Source organism: Rhinopithecus roxellana, chromosome 15, assembly GCF_007565055.1.
Source record: "Rhinopithecus roxellana isolate Shanxi Qingling chromosome 15, ASM756505v1, whole genome shotgun sequence".
In the NCBI taxonomy this organism is placed as follows: domain Eukaryota; kingdom Metazoa; phylum Chordata; class Mammalia; order Primates; family Cercopithecidae; genus Rhinopithecus; species Rhinopithecus roxellana.
In genome coordinates, this window is record NC_044563.1 from 109,219,492 (window position 1) to 109,235,973 (window position 16,482).

The window sequence follows — 16,482 nt, forward strand, 5'->3', positions numbered from 1 at the left end:
AGACAGAAAGCAATTCCATCATAACAGCCAAGTTGTACACACACACACACACACGCAAACACACACAAATGGAAAAAACACTGGCAAAAGGAAGCATTCTTTTATCTAAAATATACCCAAGTTTATTTGCACTAGAATTGATAACCAATAATGAAAGACATTTCTATATCACAAACTAGTCCAATTCCAGACTACACAGAAAATGTCCTCTGTAATATGAAACTGTATATTGTTTCTCTGTATAGAGAAAGCAAACTAGATAATAAATGCCAAATTACCTGATAAAGAGTGATTGACATTAGAGTTGGAATCTCCAACAGTAACTTCAGTAACTCCAAAGGACCCAGTCTTAACTGAGGTCACTGGGATGAAGGTCCTGCTTTCCTTTGTGTCTGGGTAATGAGAGGTATAACCTTCCAGTAAAGTGGTTGAGCCTTCAGAATGATTTGGGTCTCTTCTTCCACCTGTGACATCATTCCTATCTGTGTGGAGGTGGAATCAGTGATGAACCCATATTTGTAAGATTACCACCCACCATGTGCTTGTCTCCAGAACACACAACTGCTGCAAAAGCTTTCCACTTGTTATCCATAAAAAGGGAGCAAAAGAGTGAAGTCTGTCACACTATTGAACAGAATAAATATTTTGCAATAGACACCACTTGGACATCACTCAACAGAAGAGATTTTGGTGATCTTAATACCCAAAATTGGCATTTGTTGCAACATCTGCTTGGGTTATTAGGTAAGGCTATGTCACTAAAACTGTGACCTTGAAGTCAGCTGACGTCATAGATAATCTTGAGTTCTTTCTCAATTGGATTCATCTTTGATGAAGTGGAGGGAACATACCATTGGATTGAAAGATAAAATTTTGCTGCCTGCAATTAGATAGCAAATGCATGGTTTCAAGGGCCCGAGGCTACTAAATTAATTATTCTTTTCTTTTCCAGAAGGGACTGCTTTTTAGTCATCAGCACCATGTAGGTCCAGAGGACAAAAGGCAAAATAATATTATTGTGAGGAATATAAAGTGATATAATCAGACATTTATGCCAATTATAAATTATAATGCAAAAGAACTGAAATAATAACAAACAGTTTCTTGGACCACAGCACAATCAAATTTGAAATCAAGACTAAGAAACTCACTCAAAACCATACAATTACATTGAAATTGAATAACCTGCTCCTGAATGACTTTTGGGTAAATGATAAAATTAATGCAGAAATCAAGAAGTTCTTTGAAACTAATAAGAACAAAGATACAACGTACCAAAATCTCTGGGACACAGCTAAGGCAGTAGTAAGAGGAAAATTTACAGCACTAAATTTAAATGCCCACATAAAAAAGTTAGAAAGATCTCAAGTTAACAAAAATAAATAAATAAAATAAATCATACATAAGCAATCCATTATGGTTAAAACAAAGCACTAACCCTAGAGTGAAAGAAATCCAACCTTTAAGACTAAGAAATGTAGTTTGCTCTTAATGTTCAAAGAGTATATAAAACAGGAAAATCAGAAAACCACCACCAGACGCACCTTTTGATTAAAAGTAACAGCGTAACAGCAGCTAATCAATGCACCTCCACCAAAGACACTGCAAAAGTACCCGTAATTGATTGCTTCTTATCAATAGCTGAAGCCAACTAGATTTTATAATCCTTACTGCTTGATGTCAGAGTAGAAGTTGTTGGATGGTCTTTATCTTCTTCCAAGCCTTCATGTGATGTAGAGAAGCTCTGAGAATTACTCTGCTCTGTTTCAATGAGGGATGAATCCAGTGTTAATTTGAAGCTATGGTACAAATCCTGTTATCTGCTAGCAGGGAAGATCTGGCTAGAGTAGAGTCAGATGGATAGGTGCACAGGAAGACCAAGGTTTGTGCACACCATTCTCCTCTGATTGATAGAAATATACAGAATTCTATTTTGCCCCTAGTTGGTTCCAAAAACCCTTTATTTCTCAGTATAATCATCAAAGGTAATGTGGCAAGGTGAAGAATGAGCCAAAACTTTGCCTACCCTGGATTGTCCTGGCGCAATTGTAGCATTGCTCCCAGTCACTCAGGAAAACCAGAGAACATAGAGACATGGAAAAAAGAATATTTGAATCCCAATGCTCCTATCAGTAATCAAGAGCACCTAACTGTGTGTCAAGACATGTGACTGTAGGGAAAATGAACACTATGATAGCCTGTAGTCTACTTGTAACCATAAAAGAAAAAGAAGCCTATCTAGAATAGCCTACTCGAGTAACACAGATCAAATTTATACAAGGAAATACTTAGCTACCTTGTAAAGGTCATCAAATTAAAGTTACCATTTTACTCCATTATTAAGTTGTTTTTTTTTTTTTTTTTTTTTAATTTCACCTGTGTATAGGGATTCTCATCACTGCACCAAGGAAACGCTTGCCTGGGCAAACACAGGGCCCTCAGTGACATATACCAATTTGAGGTTGAACCATTGCCCATATCTAAAATCACTTGGACTGTTTCAAGTTTATTTCTTTTGTGTTCTTTCAAGAAAGGTACTGACCTCTGAGTTGCAGGTACAAAAACTTCATAAAGCACACCCATAAGCCATGCCCACCACCAAACAAATATTACAACCCAGGAGAGAGACAGTCACCAAATCCCAAGCCCAATGTCAGAACAAAAGCCAACAGGGACATAAAATGGAAATGTAAGTCCTTCTTTGGCAAGGGCCATTCATGGGCTTATTTGCATCTCCTTTGATGCTTAACGCTGTGCTATTTACATTGCTGACAATCAATACATGCTTGCTGATTTTTTTCCTTTGTCTAAAGGGCTCATATGAAGGACTCTGCCCATTGTGTGTGGCAAGCAGTAAAATGGGACCTTCTTAATTCTAGATTTCCTTTGTAGTCTTCAAAGAAATTATGAATGACTTTAGGCTGATCTCTAGGACATCCCTGCACATATAGTAGAAATTAAGGCTACTAGAAGTTGAACATTTCTTAGTGATAGAAAGAGATACCAGCAATTTTTTTTTTTGTAGTTGTTGTTCCAGGGATCCCGGCACCTTTGTTGATTGTCAATAACATTCCTTGCCTCTCCTCTAAGAACTGATGCGATCTCTAGGATTATCTGGCCCCAAAAATGTCTTTTTACAATCATGCAAGCAATCCTACCCCTCTTCTGCACTGGCTGGAGGAAAAATGGATATTGAAAGGAAATGGTCAGTTAAAATATAGAGACATCCTGGAAGTGGGCTTGTGTTTCACTGACATAACTACTTAGAGAATGAAAATGGAGTTCAATAGAGTTCTACTTTTTTAAAAACACAAAGTCATTGAATCTGGAAGGCACCAAGAAATGAAGGGAAAATCAGCTTGAGAGACCTCCACAAGAAATATAGACAATGAAGACAGTTTCACACTCTGGGCTGAGGTGAGCCTCATAGCACCATTCCACCACCAAAGTTCTGCATCTTCGCCAATAGGGTGTAAGAGATGAAGCAGGAATACAAGTCAATAAAGAGGCTGAGCATCGTTATTCTTACTCGTTGTCATTGAAAGAGGTCCTGTCCTGTCCAAGTCTTCCACCAAACCTGTGTTTGGATCTGCAGTAGGCTGAAGCGTTGTACTATGACTGGAGTCCATGTCTGAAGGAATCAATGTTAGTGTTAATGCTTGATTTCCCAAACCCACTACCCGAAGGTGGCTTATGGTCTACAACTGATTTTTTAAAATATTCACATCTGGCCAAGAGGAAAGAAAGCACATACTGACTATGTCTCCAGAACTGAGATAGATTATTGTTTCATCAAGAGCACCACAACAAGTAACTGACTTTCCTTGAAGGGCCGAGTTATATGAAAGCTATGATTCGTGTTTGTTTTTGCTGAGTCTGGAAGGACTCTACATGAGCGCATGATGGAACACCCAAAGCTTGCAGAGAGACAGAAACATTGCCTTTTTTATAGAAACATGCAATCTGACACATGGAGAAAAGATAAAGTGTGCTGGCTCAGGTACCATTTTATCCCCTCCCCCTTACCAACCAAAGGGACTTTTAAAAATAGCCCTCTTCCCCCCTTTAGTCTTTTTCTCTTCACAGAGTGAAAATGCAAACAAACACAAAATCAGCATTCAATACCACCTAGGTGGAGTTACAGAAAGTATACAGGGGCAAGAAATAAGAAGTAGTGGATGTCATTGAATTATTCTTCCCCAAAACCCAAGTATAAGCGGTCTTTAAAATTTAACTTGTACAATGTTGAGTAGTGCAGAAATTTCACTGAAATACTTGTAAATGTTGTTTTTAATAGTTATCACAGATCTATTCTGCTGAAATAAGAAGTCTTGAGTGAAACAGAGGCCAAACAATTTATAAACCCCATCTATATTGCTGGCTCTCCAATTCAGTCAGAGTCTATCCACACCACTGCCTCTGGGGAGATTTAATCAGTTTCAGTGAAGCACCAGAATACTGGGTACCCACGTCTGCACTGCAACCTTTCAACACTAAATATTCAAGATTCAACACTAAATATTCAACACTAAAATATTCAAGATCTTTGTAGGACAAAAATGTGGTGACTCTACTATCCCAGATTTCAAACAAAAGCAAGTGCTAACCTGAATCAAAACCACAAATGGACATTCTCCCAGAAAAAGTCCCACTTGATGATGGGCTCTAGACTCTTGTTCATCTTCCCTCTTAGAAGTAGAGTCCTTCAAGAGTTATCATACCATTGTGTAGTTGAAGCCAATTGTATTGTCCTTGACATGTTCATTAATTTAATGGAATCTCTTTCTCTTCATCAGTACATAGACTTAATATTGATTCTGAAGATCTTTGCCTGGCTTGGTTTTCCCCCATATCTCAGAGCTCCAGCTCCTCAGAGCTCCAGCTGCCATGTGCAAACTCATGTGTGCTGGGTCTGCCTGTGGTACTTCAGTCACTCAACATAATGGCCCCTGCCTAGCCATTCAAACACATCTTCCTTTGTGAAAAATGGATCTACTCACTTGACATATTCATTCCTTGGCTTTTCTTCTTTCACATTTCTCCTTAAATGAGTCTCCTTCTTAGGAAAACTGCCCCCCACTCCCCACCACCCACTTCCTTTCTCTGACTATCCAGGGTTTTTTAATTTTTCATAAACCAGATCCAATTCACCTTTCTGTGATGCTGTGGTGGGCGGGGAGGGGTTCTCAGAATTTCTTTAGCATTTATTGTTGGCAACATTCATTTCACATCTATTACTTACTGCCTCACACAGATATATTTTGACAATAAATGTTTTATTTTGCCAACTCTCCTGCTAAATTCTTTACTTTCAGCTCGGAACTTCATATTCAGGTGAATATGTGTATCACTCCTACCAAGAAAACTAATTTTTGAAGAACCTCAAGTCCTTCAGGAAAGTAGTTTGGTCTAAACCTAGGGTATATTTCTAGAAAAATAGTCAGCAGTCAATGGATTTCAAAAAACAGAATATATAAAAATCTCAGAGGCTATTACCCATCCTTCTTCCTGCTTGATGACCTCGTCCCATGGGATGTGAGATTGGGTCATAGAAATCAGTCCAGGAACTGTCCTCTGGGCTTGGTGTTGTCCTTCCTTGCATTGGATGGCTGGTAAGAGCTGAGGCTGCTGAGACCATGCAGTTGGAGCAATTGTCAAAGTGTTAATGGACGCTTGGTCAGGGATACACTGATTTTATTGTTTAAAAAGACTTTATTCTCTAGACAAGACAATGAAACCATCTTCCTTGTATAGAGGGCAAGGAAGTTGCATCAACTCAGAATGTTTCAGCAGGTTTGGGTTCACTAATGTTCATTTTCTTCTTAGCAATCAGCATGTGAACTGGAGGACACAAAAGCATTAACAACTCCTGCAGTGCAGAGAGGATGAGTTACAGACATCAAAGGAAGATGAAGGAGTAGTTCTTGACCTGTGCCATGCTGCCACAGTACCCTAACGGCAGAAGTATAAAAGCCCGAGTGCATTATGTTATTCTGAGACAACCATATTCCAGCCGAATGCACATTAGGCTGGAAGTGATCTCAGGAAAGGAATCAGGTAACAGCTTTCCATGCGATCAATATGAAAGTCAATGCCATTTATCTCAAAAGCATGAATGGAATCCGTTAGAAGCACTATCTGACAACGGGATTTATGGCATAAATTACATTTAAGAAAGCAGCACATGCCTTGCTTCATTCTGAGCCAATGAAGAAGTATAGGTAGAAAAGATTGCAACAGCATCCTCTTAGCAACAACCACACCACATAGACAGTCACAGCATCCGTTGCTCTGCCAGGAATTCATTCAGAACTTGCCATGCCCCAGAAGTACATGACGCATTATCTTCTATATTGCAAATAGAAATATGGGAATATTTCTCACTGATACCAAGTAAGGATATGCATAAATGACATATAAGAAAGCAGCACATGCCTTGCTTCATTCTGAGCCAATGAAGAAGTATAGGTAGAAAAGATTGCAACAGCATCCTCTTAGCAACAACCACACCACATAGACAGTCACAGAATCCATTGCTCTGCCAGGAATTCATTCAGAACTTGCCATGCCCCAGAAGTACATGATGCATTATCTTCTATATTGCAAATAGAAGTATGGGAATATTTCTCACTGATACCAAGTGAGAATATGGAATTCACATTCTTTATAAGGCAGGACACATTTCAATACTTATGTCACACAGACAAAAAAATCCTGCATGGGAGCTTGCAGAGCCAAGTTATCTGGTATCACTTAGAGATGATGATAAGACTTGATTACAATTTCCACAATCTCACAGTTCAAGAATAGAGAAGATGGCTTTTTTATATTCAAGGACAAATTACCAAACAGGCATGGCCAAAAGGCCAAATGACATCAGACAGGTGTCATTTTTCACATAATGTCTGGCTCTATTTCTTCGAACACTAGAGTTCTGACAAAATGCTTTCTCACAAGTCACACTTTGCAGAATCACATTGTAAAGTCTGGACCCATATTCTAGAGTAGATTCCTTTATACGACAAAAGGGGATATTTTATCAGGGCCTCCGCTACAATCTCACTAGATAATGCCCAGAACTCGGTGTGAAAGAGACATGTTCAAGGACACGTTCTCTGTGTTTCCTGTTCTTATTCGTAACTGGCTTGTATCCATTCCTGTTCAGGTGACTTGTTATGAGCCTTTAAGGTTTGGCTCTGTGTTAACTGCAGCATAATTTATTAAGTAACCTAACATCTTGTGACAATTCCTCCAATGTCCTTTTGTTCAGTGTCCTCAATGCCTACCATTTAACCCAAAAGGAAGTTGCCATCCAAATTTACTTGTTAAACCAACCATTACCAGCTGTTCCTGTTGTCGAATGGGAGTCTTCTCTGGGTGTTTGGAGATATCCCTCATGCCATCTGTTGCCAAACCACTGTTCCTTCTGAGTAGCTGTTTCTTCAGTTGTACTACTAGGAATTGCCTGGACTGTGAGAAGAATATCAGTTGGGAGACATAATTGTCTATTTTCCTTGCCAATAGCTGTCAACATATCTTTCTACTTTAAGGGCAGATACACATGGGAACAGAAGGTAGAAAAGAAAAGCAGCAAGGAAACAGGCCACTGATATTCTGAAAGGGATATCAGAAATAAAATGATCCAAACATTTAATTTTTCAGATGGGAACATTGTGGTCCAAAGAGGTTTTGATTTGTTCAAAACCATAGGACTAAGCAGACCATAGCTGATGAATTCTCAGAGTTCTATGAGTTATCATTATTTTTATTTTACTGTAGTGTATGGCTTCACATACCCTGTCTTAGAAAACCATTTGAAGAATAACCTCTTCACTCCAGTCATTCTGATGAAAGGAAAATACTGTATAACAACTGACAAGATCAGCACATTAGGAGACCGTCTCAAATGGTGGTCATGTAACCCATAATTGCACACACTGGAAATGCACCAGCAGTGGATTTGCCCAGCAGGAAAGGTGTTGGGATGGCTTGAATGCTATTTCACTAACACATTATGTGGCAATGTTCACATGGTGCCAAAAATTGCTAAAACACTTTTTAACTAAATTAATTCAGTTGTCGAAAACTATCCAAGCCAGTTTGAGGCATTATATAAATAATAGTGTGTGACAGGCTTAAAATTTCAACCATTATTTTAAAAAGGACAAAATCAACAGAATAAAATTCCATCAAGGTGCCTTCAGGAAAAGTCAGAAAGCCACCAACATTTTTAACTATAGCAACTTAAAACAATTTTGTTTTATCAAGAAAATGAGAGCCTATTAACTTGCCAAGTCAGAGTATTTTTTTGCAACTTGTAAAATGGTTGTATTTCATTATCTTAGAAAATGATATGTGTGATTTGGTGACAGCAATGACATTTAAAAAATAAAACAGTTCTCATTTTACCCTTACATTGGCCAAGCCATTATTGGGTTAACTGGTTATCCAGGGGGAGGGGAAAAAAGCCAAAATCTTAAGTTGTACCTACCACTGACTAAATCGCTAATTCCCAACCAATAATGAAGTTGGAAAAACCACTGAATGTAATTACATAAAAAGGAACATTGACCCAAACATAGAATGCCATGTTACTCAAAGTTTAAATAAAAGAAATAAGGAAGTGTACGTGTGTGACTGCATAGAAGGACTCTATACTCCTTCTATCACTACTTTAATGAGTTTTTAAAGTACCCATAACTCTTTATTGTTTTCAGCCTAAATAGGAATGGGTTCACAAAACATATGATTTCTACTGTAAAAGATGAAGGCTGACTTTCTTCTAGCAGTTGTGGTGTTAATTTGATAAAGACCAGAGGTCACCAATCAGATCCCTTTGAGTTTCGCAAATATTCATAAGAGAATTGTTACAGTTGTTGCTGTCTTCTCTTTGTCAAGTTACATTCTGTCTGAATTTTCACCTACCCTCTAGTCCTAATGCCCCCCAAGCACCACCTTTTGACAATAGGCTCATTATTTCCAAGTCTCTAAAGTAGCTTTCTGGTCTTTAAGTACAAACTGTCTAAAACAATTTCTAAGATATACTGTTAGGGCTCTAAGGGACAGGAACGAAATCCTATTCCCAAGAGATGTATGCTTCCTCTGTATTTTCTTTTCCTAGACTTCCTTGTTAACTTAGTCCATAAGCCTTATGCATACATCAGATCTACTGGGGTTTGTAATGGAATATAAGGTCTGCTGGATATATTCAGTACAATGTCTAACCTCTATCCTAGCTGATACCTGAAATTTTCCTTTTGTTGTCTGAAGACACACTTCAAGCCATAGATTCCCAAAGCCCTTTCGTTTTTAAGTGGCTATAGCTCACATTTCCCCATTAGGTGTATTTAGGGCTGTGAGAATGACAGTCAAATCATCATTTTAAAAATGCTAAAAAGCTGTTTTCCAAAATAAATACTCTTATTCCAAATAAGATAGACATATCTCAGTGGGACAGATAAAAGAAGAAAAGCACTTACTTCTTATGTTTGGGAAGTGAGGGGGTCCCCTATTCTCACAGTCCACTGCTGCAACTTGAAATGGTTTTAGAAAAACTGACAAGTTTTCATAATGGTAGAAATAACAGTAAGAGCATCAAAGCCTTCCCCAAGTTACCTTGGGCTTAAAAACAGAAAAAGCAGCAGTGGTAGAACTCAAATGCAGACCATACGCGCTACCAACTTTGTTCTAAAGAGTACAAGGGACGTCTTTCTACAGAACAGTCAAGGACAGAATGCAAAAAAGAAACTATATTCAAAGATCTTCATAGAAAATAAGGATTCCAAAGATCAATTCACTTGACAAGCTGTCTTTCCAGATTTCACTACTAAGCACCAAAAGAACACACTTTGCCACACATTTCCATAAACACACACAAGTTACCCAAATGGAACCTCTAGGAACTTTTAACACAAAAATTGTATCTAGATCTACTTCTTAAAACATTTTGGTCTTTGGGCAACCTTGAAGTAGTATCATTTTCCTTCCAATTTTTAAAATTTGTGTGCAAGTTTGGCAGATTTTCAGGCTCTGAGAATAAAAGAAATTACTAAGTGGAAATAGAAGATGTGGCCAATTTCTAAACAAAATCTTCCCTATTGCTGGAATGTCTTCACTAACTCATCTAACCCAGAACTGCCGACCGCCATCTTGCTTACTTGTGCTTGTAGAATGTGGGGTCTCTTCTTCCTCATGATGCTCATGGTGAATGAGGGGAGGATGTGCTTCCTGGTTCCAGTTTCCTTCATGAGCAGTGGTGCCATTTCTGTCTACATCTGCTGTGATGATGGTTAAATACACTGTGACTTGTTATCAATCAACCTTTAATGATTCTGTTCTTCCATTAAAGTGCATGCTATTTAACAATTCTATGCCAAAGTATTATCTCTGAGCATCCACTCTCAAAAATTTTGAGTGACTTTACCTAATTGGTCTCAAGAGAAAATCAATGGGCTTGGAATTTCTTCATGTTCCCTTATTATTCCACTATGATCAGTTTGTCAAAGGTAGCACCATAAACCCTTCAAACATATTCATTTTTATAATGAAGCAACATAAAAATATACCCACATGGTATAATTGATAAATGACTCCTAAATGGAATTAAGTATCCTCATGAAAGTCCACTAAGAATTTCTTGATGAGATACTAGCTAAATTTCCCACTGTGTCCCGATGATTGACCTTTGCAGCATCATAGGCTTTGAGGGGAAAAAAAACCTTTCATTAAATATGCATAATCCATTACCAGTCATCCTTGCGGTTGTCTGAAGTAGCACTTCCGAATTTGAATGGCTTGGGTTCCACTGGGTCCAGTCCTTGTTCTGTTTTGTGTGGTCAAAAACCCGTGGTGTGGTTGAAACTGTGATAACGATGATTGAAGCAATTAGAAAAATGTTATTTCTTGAGCCTTCGCCACTTGTTTCTGTAGACTATGCAATGAATCATCTATACCAGGTTGTATAGATGGCGGCATGGAAATGGAGGGAAAGCGGAGGGTGCCTTCAGCTTAATTCAGCCATATTGGTAAGCATCTCAGTGTCCTTTGCATTCTGTCATAGAATACCTTGGGGTTCAGAACATGAGATCTTCCAGATAAAACAGTCAAAGAAGCTGCAGCAGTAGGAAGGACAGCTTTGAAAACACCAGCCCTTCACCGAGGATAACCAAAGGCGCCATTTTGCCCATCCATGCAGTCTGTCGTATCCCTCTGCACTTGAAAGCCCAGGGACTTAGTCACTGTGTGCTATTTGTAGATCCTCAGGGTGAAGAGGCAGATAACTGAAAGTTATACCGTGATAATCACTTTATGTTGTTAGTAATTTCAGTGGGGAAATAAATGTCTGAGCAGCCAGAGCTTTCCTATAGATGATTCCGAAAAATATTATCTACCTAGAATAGCCATACGTTTTAGCTGTACATTTCTGAATATTTATCAAACACTATAGTACTCTCATCAAATACAAAATATGTCACGAGCAAGCCATTCATAGCCAATGAAAGAAAATAAGACACCACAGGTAACCAGCCACCATCATAGAAGCACACTGGAAAGAAAGAAGCGTACATCCACCAGCACCCTGATATTGTCACCCAATCTGTTAGGGCTGGAATAGGAGATGCACCTAACAGAAGGATCATGACAAAATCGGAATCAATGTGTTTTGTGGAAAGGTTATTTGCAAATCCATCCTAATTGTTTCAAATTTTATTTTGATACCCAAATAACACAAAACTGTTTTCAGAACTATAATACTGTCAGCTCTATTTTACAAGTTATGAAAATCGAGTTTAGAATCATTAACCACATTCTCAACAAGCATGAAAAGGTGCTTATTATCAAGCAGTTATCGCACCCCTCCAGAAGAAAGAGGGCATCATGTTGAATTATGTCCATAGGTGCTAAGCAGAAAAGTAAACTGAAATTGGAAAATATGCCATAGAGATTTTAAAAATTAAAAACAACAACAGCAACAACAGAAAACACCATGGGAAGATTTTCCCTGAAGCCTGACCATACAATTCATTTGCAGGTAGATATCTTTGGGTTACTCCCCAAGGGAATTTAATTTCTTCAGTATCAAGACCACGTCTTTACTAATGGGCCCACCTGCAAAGCTGGGCCAGGTCCTGAACACAGGAGACAGTGTAATGTAAAACTCCAGTGTTTTTGATTATTTGGTTTTTGTTCTGAAGTTACCAAAAAGAATTTTCTTATTCCATAGATTAAGCTCTGGAGGGGTGCTGGGTCTAAAAAAATCACTTAAAAGTTTAGATAGAAAATTCTAGTTCCTTCTGAGTATTTGTTATATCAATGTTATATATTCAGATGCCTTCAAGGCCTAAGCTATTTTTTTTTCTGGACCCTTTCTTCTCTGTGTGCTGTCCGTTTGAGGATTAAATTGTCCGGTTTTAATGGAATTGATAGAACTTCAGTGAATTGGGGGAGCTCACATAGCACCCCAAAAGCCTTTTTTCTAAGGAAAAGCAGAACTGTGATGGAGTCAGGTTCAGGATTCTCAGCTCTATTCAGCAAAATCTTAAGTCATTACAGGTATGTGTGGACAACTCAGTAATCTGGCAGACTATTAGACCAACCTTTGCGTGTTTTTAACTTTTTAAGGACATCTTTAAAGCTCAATTTCCATCTCTTTGTTTTCAAAAAGTTTTATAATTGTCAAAAATTTGGATACTATTATGTACCAATAGTCGTTTCATTATTTGCTTTTAATAAGTGGTAATGTCTTGTTAAAGCTAACCTGACATTTGCCCTTCTCTTCAAGGTCTTTGGTGTCCAGCTCATTTGTTAAAACTCTGGATTTGTTCCTTTGACCTTAGTTGGGTTTTGATTAAGATAATTCTTGAGTTCTAGCTCCCATCATTTAAGCCTTAAGGGCCTTCAATTTAGGATCTTCTACAACTTTTTTTTTTTTTTTTGAGACAGAGTCTCGCTCTGTTGCCCAGGCTAGAGTGCTGGAATGCAGTGGCGCTATCTCCTCCGTGGTTCATGCCATTCTCCTGCCTCAGCCTCCCAAGTAGCTGGGACTACAGGCGCCTGCCACCACGCTGGGCTAATTTTTTGTGTTTCTTAGTAGAGACGGGGTTTCACTGTGTTAGCCAGGATGGTCTCGATCTCCTGACCTCATGATCTGCCTGCCTCGGCCTCCCAGAGTGCTGGTATTACAGGCGTGAGCCACCGCGCCCAGCCTACAAAGTTTAATTAATACCCTCCTAATCACATTCTTCAAGTCTATTGCTCCAACAGACCATGAGATTCTGAAAGGCAAAGGCTCTGGCTTTTTTCATCTTTGTGTTTCCAGCACCTAGCACAGTAAGTACACAATGAATATTTTTTGGACTGTTTTAATGTCATCCTCTGACAAAGTCTAATCATTCAAAGACAATCTGTAGCAGTGGACCTCATTGATAAATAAAACAGGAAGAACCTGAGACATTAGATATTTTATGAGATATTTTCCCCACTTCTCAAAACATTCTATTTCTTCTTCCATAATCTCATCAAGATATAACTAAGGTATGATCACAGGTTCACCTATTTTTCACATTAACTACTTCTCAAGAGAGATACAATTAGGTATCACTCAGATTAATCAATAAGCCTTGCATAAATGGCTGTACTGTAATTGATTATTCTTACTGGTGCTGGAGATAAAATCTTCATCATCATCAATGCCTGATCCAGAAAAACTGAGGTGTCTGTCTCTTTCATCTTCATTTTCTTCATTTGGCTCCCAGCCTGCTGAGATGGTATTTGAAGATGTACCTGTTGTGGTGACTTGCATTAGTGGCTGAGCTGGATGCCAGGCAACCCACTTGCAAAGGAAGAAAATCAGGCACAGAAGGTATAATGGATTTCCCAGATTTTTTTAAAAAAAGTGAGGGAGTTGACTTGCATACCCCAAATTCTTATGTTCTGGTCTCCGAAGCTAACACATAAATCTCAAAACAAGTGGCTATGATCTTTAAAACTGAATATTCTCTTTAAGAAAGCTAAAATGGGTCTTTAAAGGCCAATGAAAACTCCCCACGCTTTCAGATGTGTTTATTATTAACTCATTAAGCATATGCCATTAAAGCCAAGCCGTCAAGAACAGAATGGAAAGGTTTCATAAGTGCCTGTTTTTTTTTTTTTTTTTTTTTTTTTTTTTTTTTTGTCAAGACACCTTCAGAAAAATGTTGGAATCCACACCTATGTCAGTCATTTCATTGTGTTCACAATTTGCTAATTCATTTTTTGTCTTCAAACAGAGATGGAAGCTACACTGCTGTTCCCAACACTACTTCAGCATAGAGCAAAAACGTGGAGCCAATTAACAGAGAAATCATTTTTGGCATTATTAGGCAATCAAAGGGGTTAACTAAAGTGAACTGTGGTTGAGATATTGAGAAATTCTTTTTCTTTTTGAATAAAAAAAGGAGATGAAAAACTTCATCTCCTTCTCAGTGGTTACTGTAGACAATGTCTTTTTACTAAAACAGGGTTTTCTACATTTTAAATGAGATTCAGGCTATCTTAGGGAATGAGCATTTGTCTTTTCGTATGATTAGTGTCTACCCCAAGAATAGTTCCACTGATGAAGATTTTCTATTATTTTTTCAGATCTAGCTATGCTATTTCCTCATGAAAGTCCAAGACTTTTTATGACTGTGGTAATTTTAGAATATACATGAATAATCTTTCAGAGTCACAATTTTGCTACATCATTAAAAAAAGCTTATTCCCATTTTATAGTCTCTATATTAACCTTCTCCTGGGCTATACTAATCCATATATTAGAAAGAAGAAATCTGCTTATTGGTGCCATACAAGCAAACAAATAGATACCAGAGATCATGATCCTTCTAAAGTCATAATGAACATTTGTGAGAATAGAAGGAACTTTAGGCTTTAATAACATCCCAGAGGTCAATGAAAATTATTCAAGGCTGTCAAGAAAACATATGCTATGAGACAATAATAACTCATTACCAGCCATTTGTGTTGTTGCGTGAAGATGATTCTTGGACTCTGATGGTAGAAACAACCATGAAAACCAATCCTGGGTTTCTTGCCTCTTGGTTGCTGTCTCAGTTGCTGTAGCACTAGTGCTCATCAAAGCTGTTGTAATCATGATTGAATTGATTGTTGAAAGATTAATTAACAGTTTCTAAGAAATAGCATTGAATATGCTTGTACTCTTTTACTGTTCAAGAGAATCATCTATATTTGATATAGATGGTGAAAAGAATGGGAAAAAGCAAAAAAGTTCCATTTTTTTCAGAGGCTCAAACTGAAGTTTATAGAATGTCAGAGAGGGAAGGATCTTAAATGTCAACTGGTTCATGCTCCTTATCTTAAAGATTTAAAAATTGTGCTGGACAGAGCTTCTGACCTATCTGAAGTCAGAAGTCTAATTAGCAAGAGTGAGGGCTCCAGGAACACATGAGAGCCATCTTCAAATTTTGAAAGTCTATATAATGTAAAAGAGGGATTAAATTTTTTGTCTCTGGATCCAGGAGGCCAAATTAGGATCTGTGGTGAAAATTTCAGGGAGATGAATATTCTTCCAAAGGTTGGATTGGAAAAAACAATAATCTGAACTATCCAACAATGAACTTCTTCATAAAGTATTATGTTTCCCATAGTCAGGAAGATCACTTGGCAGGAAAGTTGTGTAAGAGATTAAATTATTAGAAGTGTTGATTGAACCAGACAATTTAACATCCTTTCCAAATCTGAGAGTTTATGATTCTAAAACCCAGCTCTTCAGAGTCCTAGCTCCTTAATCTTCTATACAATCTTGGGCAACCAATATCATTCTCCAAGAATTTAGAATATGATATTTCTGCCAGCAATAGATACATAATCTTAACAATCCAACACACAGGGAAAATGACATAGAAGTAGAAGATTGAAAAATATGCCTCTCCACTTTTCTCCATTTAGATTCCACATCCTCTCACAACCTTGCCCAAGGTAATTTCTTATGTCAAACTATATTTTGCAAAGCAGAATAGGACATTTTGAGTCTCATTCTTTGAAAATAGGATAATCAATCAGGAAAGACAGACAGATGAAGTGACCCCAATGATCTTGCTAATAAGACCAAAAGCAAGAGTCTTGATTTAAAAATCTCCAAAGACCGCCATTTCTGCAACCAATAATGCACAAAAATGTGTATCAGAAGAATATGAGCTAACAGTAGACAAAAAACTGAGAACGAGTTCAAGCAGAGAGGCTGAAACCATCATCCCCAAACACAAAAGTAAGGTGAGTTAGATTTTTTTTTTCAGCTATCAAGAAAGCCCAAAAATGACCTAAGATGAAATACTGCCAAAAAGATCTTTCCCTTCACATTCTTTGTCCTATGAAGACAAACATTGTCAACATTTAAAAATAGCATTTTCTTTATTCTGCAATTTCTCTATCCCCCCCTCCCCACCCCTGCATGATCTTAGACATTGTGATATGGCAACAATAACA

The 16,482-nt window shown here is 37.9% G+C and overlaps 1 protein-coding gene across 10 annotated transcripts in view; it reads right to left on the minus strand.

Annotated features, from left to right (window-relative positions):
- CD44 (CD44 molecule (Indian blood group)) overlaps positions 1 to 16,482 on the minus strand; it is a 92,001-nt gene that overhangs the window by 20,204 nt on the left and 55,315 nt on the right. Inside the window, exons 6-14 of one of the 10 annotated variants that reach the window (XM_030917970.1) lie at positions 14,989 to 15,117; positions 13,657 to 13,782; positions 10,747 to 10,860; positions 10,158 to 10,274; positions 7,336 to 7,470; positions 5,497 to 5,628; positions 3,530 to 3,631; positions 1,672 to 1,761; positions 279 to 482 (exon numbers count right to left, since the gene is read on the minus strand). The exons of 1 other annotated variant lie outside the window; for it this stretch is intronic. In XM_030917970.1, the coding sequence (XP_030773830.1) occupies positions 279 to 482; positions 1,672 to 1,761; positions 3,530 to 3,631; positions 5,497 to 5,628; positions 7,336 to 7,470; positions 10,158 to 10,274; positions 10,747 to 10,860; positions 13,657 to 13,782; positions 14,989 to 15,117 (1,149 nt within the window). Of the gene's footprint in view, positions 1 to 278; positions 483 to 1,671; positions 1,762 to 3,529; positions 3,632 to 5,496; positions 5,629 to 7,335; positions 7,471 to 10,157; positions 10,278 to 10,746; positions 10,861 to 13,656; positions 13,783 to 14,988; positions 15,118 to 16,482 lie in introns of all 10 variants that reach the window. 8 more of the 10 variants (XM_030917972.1, XM_010358377.2, XM_030917969.1 and 5 more) reach the window with 8 other exon arrangements.